The sequence below is a fragment of the Cryptotermes secundus genome, unplaced genomic scaffold (assembly GCF_002891405.2).
Source record: "Cryptotermes secundus unplaced genomic scaffold, Csec_1.0 scaffold79, whole genome shotgun sequence".
NCBI classification, from domain to species: Eukaryota; Metazoa; Arthropoda; class Insecta; order Blattodea; family Kalotermitidae; genus Cryptotermes; species Cryptotermes secundus.
Window position 1 is genome coordinate 3765394 of NW_019741974.1, and position 16252 is coordinate 3781645.

Below are 16252 nucleotides of genomic sequence, written 5' to 3' on the forward strand. Positions count from 1 at the left end.
ATGTGGATCTGGCTCAGGATAGGGACCAGTGGAAGGCTCTTGTGAACAGGGTAATCAACATTTGTGTTCCGTAAAATGTTGGGAAGTTCTTGAGTTACTGCATAACTGACGGCTTCTCAAGAAGGGCTCAGCTCCATGGAATTAGCCAATTAGTCACAACTTCATATTAAACTTAAATAGGGAGAATAAGTAAATTCCCTTAGCTCGGTGTAGGCTACGAGCTTGCCATCGGAGGAATCGAGGTTCGATTCCAGGCAGGATTTAGAGATTCCTCTTTTCTCCAAAATGTCCAGACCGGCTCTAAGGCCCACCAATACTCCTACATAATTTTCCCCATAGCTTCTTCCCCTGGGATGCAGCTGCACTTGTGTGACGTGGGCCACTCACCTCCTTCTGGCGAGATTAAGCATGGTGGAGCTGTATACACATATGCTTTCATTGCGTCATGTTTAATTAATTAAGCAAAGGGATAATTTGAACTTCCTGTCACAGTGCCGAGCCACGGTAAAGAGCATCGAAGTCTGGAAGACTATGGTTACGTAGTTGTTTTCAATTTTGAGATGACAAACGGAAATCATTATTTTGCATAACGATAGGACGTAGATTATTGCAGTCTTAATTAAATCGAAGCTAACCTGCCATTTCCTGATTTCTGCATTCGACACTCAACACTGGTCTCTTCAGCACACCCGAAGATTACGGTAAAACCAGTAAAGATACCGTATTTACGCATGTATAGGCCGCACATTTTTGCCAAAAATTCAAGAGGAAAACTGGGGTGCGGCTTATATTTGAAATATTCGAAATCACACTTCATTTAAAAGAATTATATTCATAATTAGTAATACAGAGTGTTCTACTCCTGAAATAATATTCCAAGAAAATTATTTTTTTCTATAATTTCTGTCTGAAAATTGTGCTGCGGCCTATACACGCACGCGGCCTATACATGCGTAAATACGGTATTCCAAACACATCGAAGGTAACCAAAAGTTTCTTTTCTGATGATGATTCTAAATTATTGTGGCAGTTTCCATGGCCTATAATTTTTAAACCGGAAACAAAATAAAACTATTTACGTGCTAATAAAGGCGTATAAGTTGTTAAGTATGCAGTATTGATTCTATAAGTAATAAAACTTTCTATTTTATACTTTTATATTCCATACCCAGTTTTATTTCATTTTTTACTCCTTGAAACTATAGGCCACAGAAAATTCGACAATTATTTCGAATCACACTGTACTACTTATCTTCTCGGACATGACGTCGTGTATTCTGGCAAAATTTGATGTTCTTTTGAATATTTTTTAACAGCATACACGGCGTCGCATCGCACACGATAGCTTTCTATACAGTTCTCACATTGAAGTTTTGAGATCTAACTTATTCTGAGTTACAATCAAACAAAGCTCCCTCGTCCCACTTGAATTTACGGGTTTACGCATCTCCTTCCATTCATTAATTAGTATTTCTGACTGTTCTATTTCCGAGTGAGTCTGCTTAATATGAAACTTATGGACACTTGAGGTCTGCATGTGTTGTATATAGATATATATTTAATTAGAATTTTTACTTATACCTCAGCCGGTCACGGTAGTCGAGAGGTCTAAAGCATGTACTGTCTTCGCTTGGAAACCGAGTTCGTGGGTTCGAATCCCACTCAGGGCATGGATGTTTAGTTTGTGTATGTGCGTTATTCTGTATTTGTGTACAGATAGAGACCTTGCGACGAGCTGATCACCCGCCCAAGGAGTCCTACCGAATGTGTAAGATCTAGAAAAACCGAAGTGAACGGAGAACTTCATGGAGGTAGGCCTAGGCCCACTGGGGCTGTAGTGCCAAGGGGAAAAAAAATTATACCTCACAGCATAAATTTCGGGGCATGTAAGAACAACAATATATCACAATAAACTCTCAAGCATGTATGTTAGCAATATATTTTTTTTTATGCCGAATGCGACTGTGAAGTGCGCATGCCCTGCTGTTATATTCTTAATGGATTCTGCGTTTAGCATTCTGATACCGCTACAAAGTGTCATCTGATGACAAGCCTCCAAGAAGCGTGGTTGTTCGTTGCATTACCGCACAACTTCTTGTGGAGACAGTAACCGAGCAGCGGTACTGTGTAGTTGTACTCTGTATTGCCGGCATTTGTGGTGCCATTGTCTCCATATTCTAGATGAAGTGACTGTACACTGGTCGAAAGCTGCTAATACTCGGGCAGTGCCGCCTAACCGGTCTGTATTTGCCACCATCCGTAAACGGGATCCATGTTTGCACTGGACGCATAGAACGTATGAAGTACGTATTTTGTACTCTTATAATTGACTGACCTCATAACGAGATTCATTAGTTTCATGAGAACCTTAGGAAAGGAGCTGGTTTATCGGAGGATCAAATTCACATAGATACGTATGTCAACAAATAAAGTTCGTAATATATTTAATTTAATTTATAAGCACTTTATTTACTGTGTTTCTTTTCCTGCAACATATATTTTCTTAATTGTTATCTGTCTTCAAGAGTTCAGGTTTTCATTTGCGTAAGAATTCACATATCGGTAATCTCATTAAAAATCTTGGGAAACGGCAGGTCTGTTATTAAACCCGTAGTTCATCTCTCAGTGTGATTAAGATCATACACATGTTCCTTGTTTAAGAACCGTAGACAGATGCCAGGAATTTCCTGAAAGAGTCCGTCTGGAAAACGTAAATAATAACAACAAATATTAATTAAAAAGTTAATAAAAACTATCCTTGCAACAGGCCGTGAAGGCCCATAGGGTTGTGAGACGTCGAGGCTCCCACATTTTCTAGACAATCGGCTCATAGATGGCAGTAAGATTGTCAACGTTACGCGCCAGCCACCCTTTACTCCCCTGAATATTCCAAGAATATTCCTGGTACCCATTTCTGTTAGAGGCTGAGTCGACCCCAGGGTCATAGTGCCGCTAGAAGAATTAGGTAAATTGAAAAATCCACCTCATCTGGACTCGAACCCAAGACTTTTAGGCTTTGCATGGTGCCTCAACCAACTGCGTTCCCCATACATAATAATAATAATAATAATAATAATAATAATAATAGTAATTCAGTATTATAATAATAATAATGCATATTTTAAAACTTAATGGTTTTATGTTTGCAATAACGGATTTATACCTGCAATAATAGACTTTTATCTGTAGCAATAGTCTGATATCAACAGCGGTAGAATTTTGTCTGCAATAGAACTAAATTACCATCGAAGCAGAAAACACAAGAAACATAGCAAGGAAAATTCGCAAATAAGAATTATGCAGGTTGGAGCAATGCGTTTTACACATGTTAATGTATAAACATGGAGTACCAAACAATTTGTTTTGCATTATCCCCTCTATTAGAAACACAAACTTTCTCTCACCTCCTCCGGGTGAGAATGGAAGCACTCCAAGATGCTTGGAGTCAGGGCGCATTCGGTGCCACCATTGGGGTTGGCTTCTGCAACTGCAGAAGACAGAAATCGAGTGTTACTCTTCCCTGTACTAGCAGAAACATTTGGAGCTAGGTCGCTCACCAGCGGGAAGGACAGAGGGTGTTTGAGAACAGGCTGTTAAGATTATTTGAATCTGAGAGACAGGAGTGAAGTGTACATGGAGACAGTTGCACAGCAAGGGGTTTATTCTCTATAATATTTAAACGAATATTCCACCTATCTGACTACATAACCATTTATTTCTTCAATGGTTCTTCGAACCCATTCAGGGCCCAGTTATGTTATAATTTTTTACAGACGGTAGGACTCCTTGGACGAGTGATCAGCACGTCGCAAGGCCGCTACCTAAACATAGAACATAAACACAGAATATACATATACACACACCAAACATCAATGCCCTGAGTGGGATTCGAACCCACGAGCCCAGCATCCGAGCGAGCGAAGACAGTTTATGCCTTAGACCGCGCGGCTACTGTGACCTGAAAATTTATGTCTACATATATATATATAATTCAATAATAAAGAAGAATATAAGTAAATTTTCGCTAATCTGAATAAACATTTAAAACATTTAATCTTATCACAATAATTACTGGATTATCGATGTTAGCGTGTCGTTAAATTTCTTCTGTCGAATGCACAGCTTAAGCAATTTATTTTAGAATATTTTATTAAGTGTCATCTTCAGTGATGGTGCTCTGAAGTGTAGGGTCTTATATTGCAATGTATATTTTCCAAATAAAGCAAAATTAAGGTATCTTACTTATTTGAATCTGTGTTGTTATTTAGCTCTAATAATAGGTCCTTCGCCAACAAATTGGACCATAAATGCATGAATCTTTAACCGTTGATTTTAATTACACTTACTTGTCTGTTTCAAATTTGTTTCTCGAAGACTGAATGTTGAGATCTTTTGTAGTGTCTAGCTCATACCCAGACTTAGCCTATACTTTAAAGTAAGCAATTCATGAAATTTTGAAGAAAAAAAAACAGTTACCTTTCCCATACGTGCGAAGAAATTAATCAAAGACGTGAATCAATAAACGCTAATTTTACCTTTCTTTGTGCACGTGTCAAGTACTCCCTCCACCTTTTGGTACTTTTCTGGGTATTTCTGCAACCAATCCTTGACTCTTTCCTTGAACTTCGTAGGTTCGAACTTGTTTCCTTCGATCTGTGAAAATTGAATGTAACATGAAACATGTCGTAGTTTTATATTTACAGTGACCGAAGTCAAAGCTGTTTTTTACAAATACATCACATTCAAGATACTGGGAATCAGCACTTAGAATGTATTTACAGTACTGTATAATATTGTCAAGAAAATGTCTCAGCAAGACAGTTAATTAATATTACTTTTTACATGGTTACAGACTAACAAGAATAGATGTTAAATAATCATGCTACTGGCAAAACGTATTTTCGTAGAATTACATATTTCAGTGTAATTTTTAAGCTCAGCACTGTGATATTTAAATTCACTACTAGGTAACGGCTTGCCGAAAAACGTCTCCGAGTTTATGAAAGATATCGATTCCTAGGCAATACGTACAGAAACGTTTCCTTTACAACCCATGGGTAAAGGCTGTTCACACAGCAACAAAAACAGATACGGGAAGTAGGAACCCTTGGAGATGGTGACTATACAGTTCGACCAAAACCTACCTTAGGGAGAGAGAGACTGCAAGATAGAGAGAGTCCTACCGAGTAGTAGAAGCCCAGTCCGAGAACAAGACAGAAGGGAAGAGATTGGGTACAGACCTGCTCACCGAATTCGTACAAGGAGCATCTAAGTGTTGAAGACTTTGTGTGTTATTGTTCCAGTAACCTTCTGAAGGGTGATTGGTGATTGTCCAATAAAGCGATTAATCAGTCCAGAGAACCCATTATTCACTTGTCGCGTTACCAGGACACGTGACAATACTTACGTTCACGACAAAGTGTCTTAAACATACCGATGCTCAAGGCAATGATTCGTGGTTAACATTTTAATATCTAAATATTTCATGCTTAAAAATAAGTGGACAAATCAAAATCGCATGCTTTGAAGAAATGTTCATGCTGCAGAACTTGAGGATCTTATTTTGAAAGGCGCTAGTGTTCCTCCCACCTCCCACCTCGCCCTGCCGTCACGTCAGTATGATTAGCATAAGATGAAATATTTCAAAGATGCAGAATTTTCTAATAATATCTTGCCTGTACCAAGTTTTAATGATATTTATAAATTACTCTCTGTAACATTGGTAATATTTGAATCAGGGGACATGGCAAAGAGACAGAATTTGGAGCTGGGAGTCAAAAGGAGCAATAATCCCGTGTTGCATACACTTACTTACCATACCAAGCCTAGAGTAGACGCAACCAGCGAAACACTGTAAGAGTAAGAGAAGAGAATAATTAGTAGCTGTTTCTCTTTTGTTTTACAATATTCGACATGTATACCAACATCACTGCCATTACATTTTCAGTAAAAGGCATCTGTACTCAAGTAAGACAGATATTTTTGATAACGCAGAAGATTTTCCTTCTTTCTATTCATATTTCAAGTTTCTTCCTGTTGAGGGAATTCGGACGGTTCATTCGTACGATATTTGAGGAAACTGCATTAATTGTAAGTGTTAGTTATCAAATAACAGAATAGTACAAATTTCTTGGTTGTGGCACAGTTCAACATAATCTCAAGAAAGTTTTCTGGAGTGTCTGAGTAACATCGCAAAATAACACAACAAGGATAACCGTGTGTATCTCACACACTAATAGGAGAGATAAAAGTAAAGTAAAGCTATCCCTGTACCAGGCCTTGAAGGCCCATAGGGTTGTGAGACGTTGAGGCTCCCACATTATGTAGACAATCGGCTCAAAGATGGCAGTAAGGTTGTCAGCCTTACGCGCCGGCCGCGCTTTACTCCCCAGGAAAATTATTTAATTAATTCCTGGTACTCATTTCTGTTAGAGGCTGAGTCGACCCCAGGGCCATAGTGCGGCTGGAAGGATTAGGTCAATTGAAAAAATCCAATGACCTCATCGGATTTGAACCCGCGACTTTCCGTCTTGTAGCATAGCCCCCCATCTGACTACGCTACCTCAGAGATATTCGAGAATACTATGATTTTCGATTTTGTCCATGGTTCAGTATACGAGGGCTAATGCCCGAAACCCCAGTAGGCCCGCGTATTATTCACCATTGTCAGAATCCTCTGGAATCTATAAGAGAAATATGTTTATTACATTCGTTCACAATATGAAAAACTATAACCCTTCACTTAAGGGGACCATTGTTACTCTTCTTGTGAGTGACCGTCTGCCCACAATTCATAGCGGTAAGATGTAGAGGCTGGAACATCGGCTGCTTACGTTGAAGGTACATTTCTCTGTCCTGAGTCCGGTTAAGTTCATGGAAATATTTATAGAGTTCCTCATCCCCGCCCCCCCCCCAACGCCAGGAAAGCGTTGAATTAATGTGAATTAATGCAGTAAAGGAACCACACACTACACAACGCATCAATCAGAATTGTCCTGCTAAAGCTGAATTTTGAGGCCAACATAAATAGTGTTAAAGAAATTGATTGGGTTTTGGATTACTTCAGGCCAGCGTTTAAATTAATGAATTTACTTAGCGTCGAATTTAACGAGAAGTTTTACGTAATTTATGAGTAGGGAGCAGGGGATTATTGTAAATTTTAAAGTTCTGTTTCGGCATTTGTCTTGAGCGACTGAAGTCGGGTCTGACAGTAATATTTTAATTCGCTTAGTGGGGGAGGTGGAGTCCAGTTGGGTCCATTCGGCACGGCGGCCACTGATTGGTCTATTGTACCTGCCCCAGGTGATTATAATGATGGAGAATTTGGTAGAATGAAGATTGGAAGGGGAAACCGAAGTACCCGGAGAAAACCCGCCCCAGCACCACTTCGTCCACCACAAATCCCACTTGACCAGACCCGGGCTGGAACCCGGGCCGCCACTGTGGGAAGCCAGCGACTAACCGCTTGAGCTATGGCGCGGTCGGGCTTGAGAGTAACCTGGCCTAAAAGTGTACCGCTTCTGCAGCCTGCTCGGTGGGGTAACGTGATGACAATAAATTACTCGTACTTGCCTTTCCTTCCTCATTTGGTGGGATTTCGAAAGCTACCATAGCTGTCTTGTCTTCTGCAAACAAAGAGAGAAATATGAATTGTTATTTAAGCAATGCTACAATTCGAGCTACTAACAGTGTTTATAAATAAACCATAAACAAATAAAAATAAATACCGTATTTACGCGTGTATAGGCCGCACATTTTTTGCCAAAAATTCAAGAGGAAAACTGGGGTGCGGCTTATATTCGAAATATTCGAAATCACACTTCATTTAAAAAAAAATTATATTCATAATTAGTAATACAGGATGTTCTACTCCTGAAATAATATTCCAAGAAAATTATTTTTTCTATAATTTCTGTCTGAAAATTGTGCTGCGGCCTCTACATGCGTAAATACGGTATTGTGAGAATTTACCAGCTATCTGCGTCCTTTCGTTTTTCTTTACCGTATTAGCGTTTGTGTCTGGCTGCCATACTGCCTAGCTTACTTGGTGTTCATCATTAGCATCAATCAATAATTAAGTTCAAAATATTCCTACCAGATATTTTCAAGCCATCTCTTTCTTTGTCCTCCAATTCACTACCTTCTTCCAGGACGATATTCCGTTTCCTGTTTTGTTGTTTCAAATTATTAAATTATTTTCGTATGTGGTAGTCATATGTCTGAAATACTGTTGAATTTCATAGCTGGAGTTAAAAAGTCTGTAATTGCTTTTCACGCATTGATTTCTGCCTTCATGTAATAAAGAGTAACTTGAGACAGATTTCAAGGACTTCATGACAACTCTCTGTCTCCGATTATGATATCTCTTTATCATTGTTCAAAGAGACAAACCTCGTACTCTCCACTGAAATAGAAAATTACATTGACCGGTATGTCCCACAGGACCCCCCCCCCTCCCCACTGCTTTAACAGGTTTAAGCTGCAGTTGGGAACTTTATCCACGGAGCAGAGCGCTTTTCTAGAAGCTACGAGTCGCCCAATCAATACAGAATATCCCCACGTTTTTATGAAGTCCATTGGCTCATTACGGCGTTCAAAAGTCTTTCCATCGGAACGTATCCTAAATGAGACAAACCCAGCTCAGAACACCAGATCGGAAGAGAGACTATTGTGGACTGAATGTTAGGAAACAGCTTGTAATAGCCAACATTTCCAAATTCATAATTCGTTGGCTCCATAGAAACTGGAAGATGGAAATACCGGTAATGATTTTCTTCATACAGCCGATATTAATTTTTTTCCTTGGCGCTACAGCCCCAGTGGGCCTAGGCTTACCTCCATGAACTTCTCCGTTCACTTCGGTTTTTCTAGATCTTACAGATTCTGTAGGAATCCTTGGGCGGGTGATCAGCTCGTCGCAAGGTCTCTACCTGTACACAAACACAGAGAAACGCACACACACAAACTGAACATCCATGCCCTGAGTGGGATTCTAACCCACGATCCCGGTTTCCAAGCGAGCGAAGACAGTACATGCCTTAGACCGCTCGGCTACCGTGACTGGCGCTGATATTAAATACAAGTAAATATACGCAGAAAGAGTACCTTCCTTCAGGGGATGTAATTCCAAGCATTCCTTAGAAATCGGCTCGAGATCGTCCTTAAACTTCTTTTTAACTTCCTCATCAGCCTGAACCGTAACAGACTGTAACCTAAATATCAATGCAAAAACAGGTTAAATCACTGAGTTTAAAAAGACTTACAAGCTTAAGAAAAAAATGTATTATGTCCGCGTGAATTTCAATCACGGAGACATAATGGAGACCTCACACGCGTCAGTCACTCTGTAAGCGTCTGGTGAATGTGTAACTGTAACGAGACGCAGTTAATCTTGATTCATACAGAGTCAGTATAACCCATTAAGTTCAGAAATGTCACATTAAGAACAAGTTTAAAAATGTACGGAGGACGTAATAGCTCTGATGAGTTCACTCCTTTATTACCTTTAGGTTCTCAAACCGTATTTTGGAGATTGTGCTTATCTTTATGAAATTCAGGGGTTTACATTATTTTTCCTCAATCTCAAACCAAAATTTTTTTTTTGGTCAGTCCACCCTTTCAACGATTTCGCAATTGCGAATTGCAGATAGACAAGCAGACGAAGCTTGTAGAAGAAATTTTGCAACTTATACTTTCCAACGATAAAATATGGCTTACCTTACAAGATAAATATGCATTAGATAAAATATAAGTAATCTTGTAAGTTTCTTTCAGGATGAACACAGAGGCGAAACTTTAGTGTCTGTCTAGAAAGTTACCCGGTGCTGCGTCGTAAAGAGAATAAACGTCTAACTTTTTTAAATATTTGATTGACTATTGTGTATATTAAACGAAGTGATGATACAGAACTGTGATATACTCGTACTTCACCGTAAGAAGTGTAATAGATTTGCATATCTGAGAAGTATTAAATGCATTCCTCTGGTGCAGTTCATTTTTGGATTCTGAAGAATTATACTGTGGCGTATAGACCTGTTTCTAGGAGGTGATTCTGCAAACATCAGCCGTTGCTAGGTGATGCCCGCACGCAACAGTGGAGGAGGCGTCACGATACATGACGCGTATAACCGTTGCTAAGGAGAGCGTGCAGCTACACGTGCGCGGTGACGTCACACAACAACAGAAGAAGTGATGCAGGCAGATTCTGTAGGCAAACGCCGAGGCTGCGTGTTCCGTGCCGTTACTATATAAGGGAGACAGTTTGAAGGAACAAGAAAGTCAAGAGAACGGGAATACAATGGAGTACAACGGAGTACAACAGAGAGTACGAGAATGAGAATTGAGTCAGTTGTCGGTAGGAGATAACCACGGGAAGTTAGTGGCTGAAGAAGAATTAGAAGGCATTCTCTGAAGACTTAATGTGTGATTAGAAGTTTTAGTCACAGTGAGACTGTTTTAATTCCGTTGCCAGGATACGATTAGTGAAGACTGAGAATCATAGTTCGTGTGTAACGGTGAATTGTAAATTTTGTAAATGAGCGATAGCGCTGTAGTGCTTGTAAGTATAAGTTGGTTGTGTATGGTGTTACTAAATCCAATCAATCAATCTAGAAGCCGTTATTGTTAGTCACGGAACCCCGGATGCGTAACAACACTTTGTCCTCTTGATATTAGCAGTTCTTAGCACATCACTGTATGTTTTTCACATGCCAGTTCACAATTCTTCAACTGTCATTGCCTTAAAAATAATTTTCACGACAACTATTTACTTATTTGCCTAAATAAATTTCAATTAACTATCTAAGCCCTATCAATATTCAGAACTGAGGATTCTCCACTAAACAGCACTAATATTGCTTCCATTTCACAAGGTCGTACCTCCGCCATGTTAATGTTGTTGAGAAAATATAGAATGGTGCCAAAACGGTGATAGGCCCAGTGCCATTTTGTTCCTACCCAGCTTGTTGAAGTTAAGTCAAACAGTGTTAGAAATACTGATGCCTACATTTCCGTCAGAACCAAATTTTGTCGAAAAGAGACGCATCTCATTATTCTTGATTGGTATTTTATTTTTCGGGTACGCTAATATTTATTTATCCATAGATTCAAAATCACAAAGAATATTTACGTTGTATAGTTCACTGCTGTAATCCATAGTAATCTGTCGAAACTTTACAAAGAATAAGCCCCACATTTTGCAATTATTTACGCGGTTTCTCACCGTTGTTAGAAGCTCAGTGGCTGATTAAAACTTGAAACATGAAGCAAATTCTGAGGTCTGTATATTATATCGGATTGCCAGTTACGAAAGTATGATATATTGTCAACATCTTCAAGCTTTTTATCACTAGTGTGGTCACATAAACCTGATTTTCCAAGTTGAGATCACTGCAGATCTACTACCGTGGATGTAAGCCCATATAAGATCTTTCGATGTAAAATAATGAGTCTTATAATATGACAGAAAATATTGTTACAATTTAAGTGTGATTATAGACGGGGTTCGGGTTGGCGAATGGATTTATTGACTACTTATACACACGACTCGGAAGTACAACTAATTACAACAACACCGCTAATATCCACAGTTCACAGTCACCACACCACCCGCTAAGATTTCTCCAGTCTGCTGTGTCTTCACCAGCCGTTCTCTGGCAACGGCTTCTAACAGTGGAGATACTTCAGATTCACGCGCTCCTCTATTCTCCACCTCCCTTGCAGAAGTCAGCTAACTGGGTCGCTTCAATTATCTTCCTTGTAACCCCTTTGCACGGACGGAGACATTTGTTTCCAACAGTAACTCTACTGTTATATAGGTGTGCTTACCGCACCGTTGCATAGCAACAGCTGTGGTGACGTTTCGAGGTCTTTGCCTAGAAACGGGTCTATGCGCCAGAATATTTATTGTCAAGTAGCATCTTTATGGGATTTATTCTTCTCAGAAACCCTTTGTCGAATAACATGTTTAAATATTGCGTTACAATTTCTTCAGAAAAACACGTCCGATGTCACTGACATGTGCTGTAACATTGCAAGAGATGTCTAGATATTACTAGATTTGAAGTCGAGCTTCCTAGCAGCACTAGATAGAAAATCCTAGAGCCGGTCTAGGCACAGTAGTGTCACGGTCCGGACGCCTCTCGGCTTTGCCCAGTAACTGTCATTAAACTCTTTAGCTCATCGAGGTAAGGACATGACCTTTATGGCTCAAAAACATGTCTACGTTTGCAGAAATAGCTTTATGTCAGAAATAAATAGACGTCATGCAAATGTAATATGCGAGATCACAAACGAAGCATTTGGACTATACCACCCGAAATTTTGTCCCTAAACTAGAAAATCCACTCTGTAGAGCAACACGTCACAACTTCCGTTACCTGAGTGCAACCACCAGCACCACGGCTAGGAGCTTCATCTTCTGGACTGCAATGGAGTTGAGGGGGTTCACTCTGTTGTTGATACGGAAGTGTCCAGTGAGTTTGCTATTTATCAGGAAGCCACACAATACTGCTGTAAACATCATGCTTCCGCCGATTCAAGCGACTGATACAAGGCTTTTCTTTGCAATTTCAAAATATCTGCTGAAGGTTATTGTATTGTTCATATATCACAAACCTCATCACGTTTTATAAGTAATTCATGCAATATAAAAGCGATTATGTTCCGATTTATTGCAGAACGCCGGTCACGGTAGCCGAGCGGTCTAAGGCAGCATGCACTGTCTTCGCTCGCTTGGAAGCCGGGATCGTGGGTTCGGATCTGTTTCCTGTGAGGTACGAACTGAGTTCTTATATATTATTCTTATACACTGCCGGTCACAGTAGCCGAGCGGTCTAAGGCATGCACTGTCTTCGCTCCCTCGGAAGCCGGGATCGTGGGTTCGAATCCCACTCAGGGCATGGATGTTTGTATACGTTTTTCTGTGTTTGTGTACAGGTAGAAGCCTTGAAACGAGCTGATCACCCTCCAAAGGAGTCCTACCGTATATCCAAGTTCTAGAAAAACCGAACTGAACGGAGAAGTTCATGGAGGTAGGCCTAGGCCCAAATTGGGGTTGTAGCGCCACAGGAAAAAAAAATATTGCAGAACAGGTGTAAGTGAAATTAAAGGAAAATTCACAAGAGAAGGTAAATAATTGTAGGAAACGCGTTGACAAACACGTGTTCTGGGATAAGAAAATGAAAGATGTAGGTTCTTGGAAACCAGCTCGTTGCTGTGGGATCAACAGGCGTTTCTATGGATACGAGCAATCAACAGACATTTTCATAATATACCGATAAGCTACATAAACGGCGGTTCAAATAACAACAAAATGATAGTCAGTAAGAGTAGAAGACAGAAACCAGGAGAGGACAGTAGACAGACTGGAAGAGAAGACAGTCGTAGTCCAGGCAGATGGAGCGAGTCTTAGGCAGTCATTGATTGTGGTTTATTGTAATTTGATGTGGATTAAGAGACATTGTAAAATAAGCTGTCAATAAATCCAATCCCCCTCGTTGGTGGCTCCACCTTATCGTGGTGAGGGGGTTTGCCAAGGACCCTGAGAGCTATACCAGCGGTAGTGTAGCTACTGGCAGAGCCTCCCTTGCTGGACAGGTCAAAGGGTAGGCATCAGACGAAGAGGCAGACACCAAAAACTGATGCCGGAAGCAGCGTCATCAGCAGCGACTTGAAGCACAGAGCAAATGATGCTCGAGATGGTTCAAGTTCGTATAGCAACAGGCGTGACAAGAGTGGTTTGAACGGCTGTTGTACTGCGATGGAAAAACTACCACATTATCACTTTTCCTGGATAGTCTCTTTCCAAAAACAGTCTTGGGGACAGAAGAGGATATTTTAATTTGAAGGAGAAAGCTCTAGATCGCATCAAGTGGAGGAACCGTTTTGGAAGAGACTGTGGACCTGTCGTCTTGACAGATTACAGATGAATGAATGAATGAAATCCAATCAAAAACCCATTATTATTAGTGACAATCATAAACACATGACAATACTATTGTCTGATAAGCTCTTCCGAAAGATGAAAATTCAGTCACTTTACTAACACGTGCTCCGTTACTAAAATTTACTACAAGCGACAAAGTCCTTCTCGAGAAAGAAATAGTCGTTCGGCTACGACAAGAAATTCCTGATCTACAGTGGAGCCCGAAGGTTCGACACCGCATTCACAGGATCTGATCCCGACAAATATAAATGAAGTCTTATCGTCTTCTTAGATTCAGAAAACGGTTGTGACCGATGAATTATAAAGGCTGCCGAAGAATTTTTAAGGTATACTTTCAATACTACAGAGAGAGGCTAATCGTAACACGTATCTGTGCCAAGAATTGTACCCCCTGACCTCTCGAAGTAGAATCAGGCGTTTTGATAGCCCCAATGTGATACAGGGTGCGTAATGTTCTTAATCGAGAGGTTAAGTTGACATGGACACGTGGGAAACATAAATGGGTAAAAAGGTAAAAAATTATAAAAAGTATCCCTGTACTTAATTGATTAAACACTACTCCATGTGGGGAGTGTATATGTACATCTACGTATTCTTGACCTTGACTAGTTGGATATCAATGGTCTGCTTCAAGCCTCAGCCGCTTTACCCCCAGGGAAGATTCCCCGGTACCTACTGGATGGGAAGCTGGATGAGCCCCAGAACAGGTCAAGACGACGTGGAAAGGAGAAAATATTGCCCCTACCGGGACTCGAACTCCGCCGTCCAGCACGTGACTATCCGTTATAGCGACTGCGTTGGTAAGAACTAAATGTAAAACTTTGGATAGGAAATATTCGGAAAGTATATTTTTGCATTTCATTTGACTGATTGGAATTGTGGGCCGAAATGGATGATAATTGATAAGGAAACGGGCAGTGCTCGTAGTGATGTGACGTAAACTGGCTCTGGGTGGGGCCAATGTGGGGGCGCTCTGACTTCAAATTTCAATACTGCTGTGCTATGGCTGAACCTCTGAACAACGTTGGTGCACACGTTGATCTATGAACCACAACATTTCCAACAGGGTTATATTAATTGGCTTCAAAAATTAGACGACAAGCATCGCAGACTTACCCTACTGGCTTCTGTATTTGCTTCTGTTACTTATATTACTCGCTGTGTTACACAAAGCGTTGCTCTCATGCCAGAGACAATTTGATACCCGGCTTTGCGGTATGCACAGTGTCCCATACTCTTATATCTAACAAGGTTTCGTAATTTGAAGTAAATTTAATAAAATTTTTCTACTATTTTTTCTCGAATTGAACTTACTGTACAGTAACAGAACATGAATGTTCAGTACCGCTAATATCGAAGCTCGCCGGAGGACAAGATCATGCCAAAATTACATTATTCTCCAATCATAATTTTGGTTTTTAAGTGGCTATATTCCAAGAGGTTTCCTCCTCCCCTCCAAGAAAATCTGTATATATTTTTCGTATTCAAATAACGTGTTCAGCCCAACTACCCAGCTTAGGCTACAACCGCCATCTGTTAGCCGATCGTCTAGAAAATGTGGGAACCTCGACGTCTCATAACCCTATGGGCCTCCACGTCCTGTAACAGGGATAGCTTTACTTTCACTCTTATATCCAGCAATCTATATAAATTATAATATTCCTGGTTATGTAACTTCGTAAAAGTACAATTAATTTATTCCTTTTCTTTGCCTGAAATCCATTTGGAAAGTGTCGAGTGCAGAAACTGAGAAGAAAATGGAAAGATAATGCAACAGCGCATCTAAGCAAACAGTTTACGGGAATTGTGTAGGGATCGAACTGGCTCAGAATTGTGTCCAGTACTGAAGCCAAAACTATATGGGAAGACAATTTTAAAATTGATTGTAGCAAAACAGGTTGTGAGATCAAATGATCTGTACTCATCGGCAGGCTGTGATGTCAGAGGCGGAAACCTGGTCGGCTAATATTCCATTAGCTCAGTAGGTGAAATAAATGAATGGAGTGGTTTGTGTTTATTTACACGTATCGCGACTACTTCCGTTATTGTAGCATGTTGAGTCCTCTACAAAGCAGTAGTGTAAATACAATTCGTAAAAAGCTATCACTGTAACAGGCCTTGAAGGCCCATAGAATTGTGAGACGTTGAGGGTCCCACATTATCTAGACAATCAGCACACAGATCCTAAGGTTGTCAGCCTTACGCGCCGGCCGCCCTTTACCTCCAGGAAGATACCTGGTACTCAATTCTGTTAGAGGCTGAGTCAACCCCAGGGCTATTGCGTGGCTGAAAGGATTAGGTCAGTTG

The 16252-nt window shown here is 40.3% G+C and overlaps 1 protein-coding gene across 1 annotated transcript; it reads right to left on the bottom strand.

The window, feature by feature from the left end:
* Window positions 1-2441: 2441 nt before the first annotated feature.
* Window positions 2442-12538, bottom strand: LOC111872823. The gene is made up of 7 exons (XM_023867025.2): window positions 12378-12538; window positions 9106-9212; window positions 7573-7625; window positions 5816-5851; window positions 4536-4653; window positions 3405-3487; window positions 2442-2701 (listed from the first exon to the last, which is right to left on the bottom strand). Exons 1-7 carry the CDS (start codon window positions 12521-12523, stop codon window positions 2657-2659), a joined length of 588 nt encoding a protein of 195 aa, XP_023722793.1. The 5' UTR covers window positions 12524-12538; the 3' UTR covers window positions 2442-2656.
* Window positions 12539-16252: the final 3714 nt, after the last annotated feature.

Bases quoted from the DNA above. Each gene is read 5' to 3' on its own strand.
- LOC111872823 (XM_023867025.2), bottom strand. From the start codon at position 12,523: ATGATGTTTACAGCAGTATTGTGTGGCTTCCTGATAAATAGCAAACTC. The intron at 4,654-5,815 runs GTAAGTAAGTGT...CAATTTTCACAG, and splicing joins TCTACTCTAGGCTTGGTATG to ATCGAAGGAAACAAGTTCGA. The intron at 2,702-3,404 runs GTGAGAGAAAGT...TACGTTTTCCAG, and splicing joins TCCATTCTCACCCGGAGGAG to ACGGACTCTTTCAGGAAATT.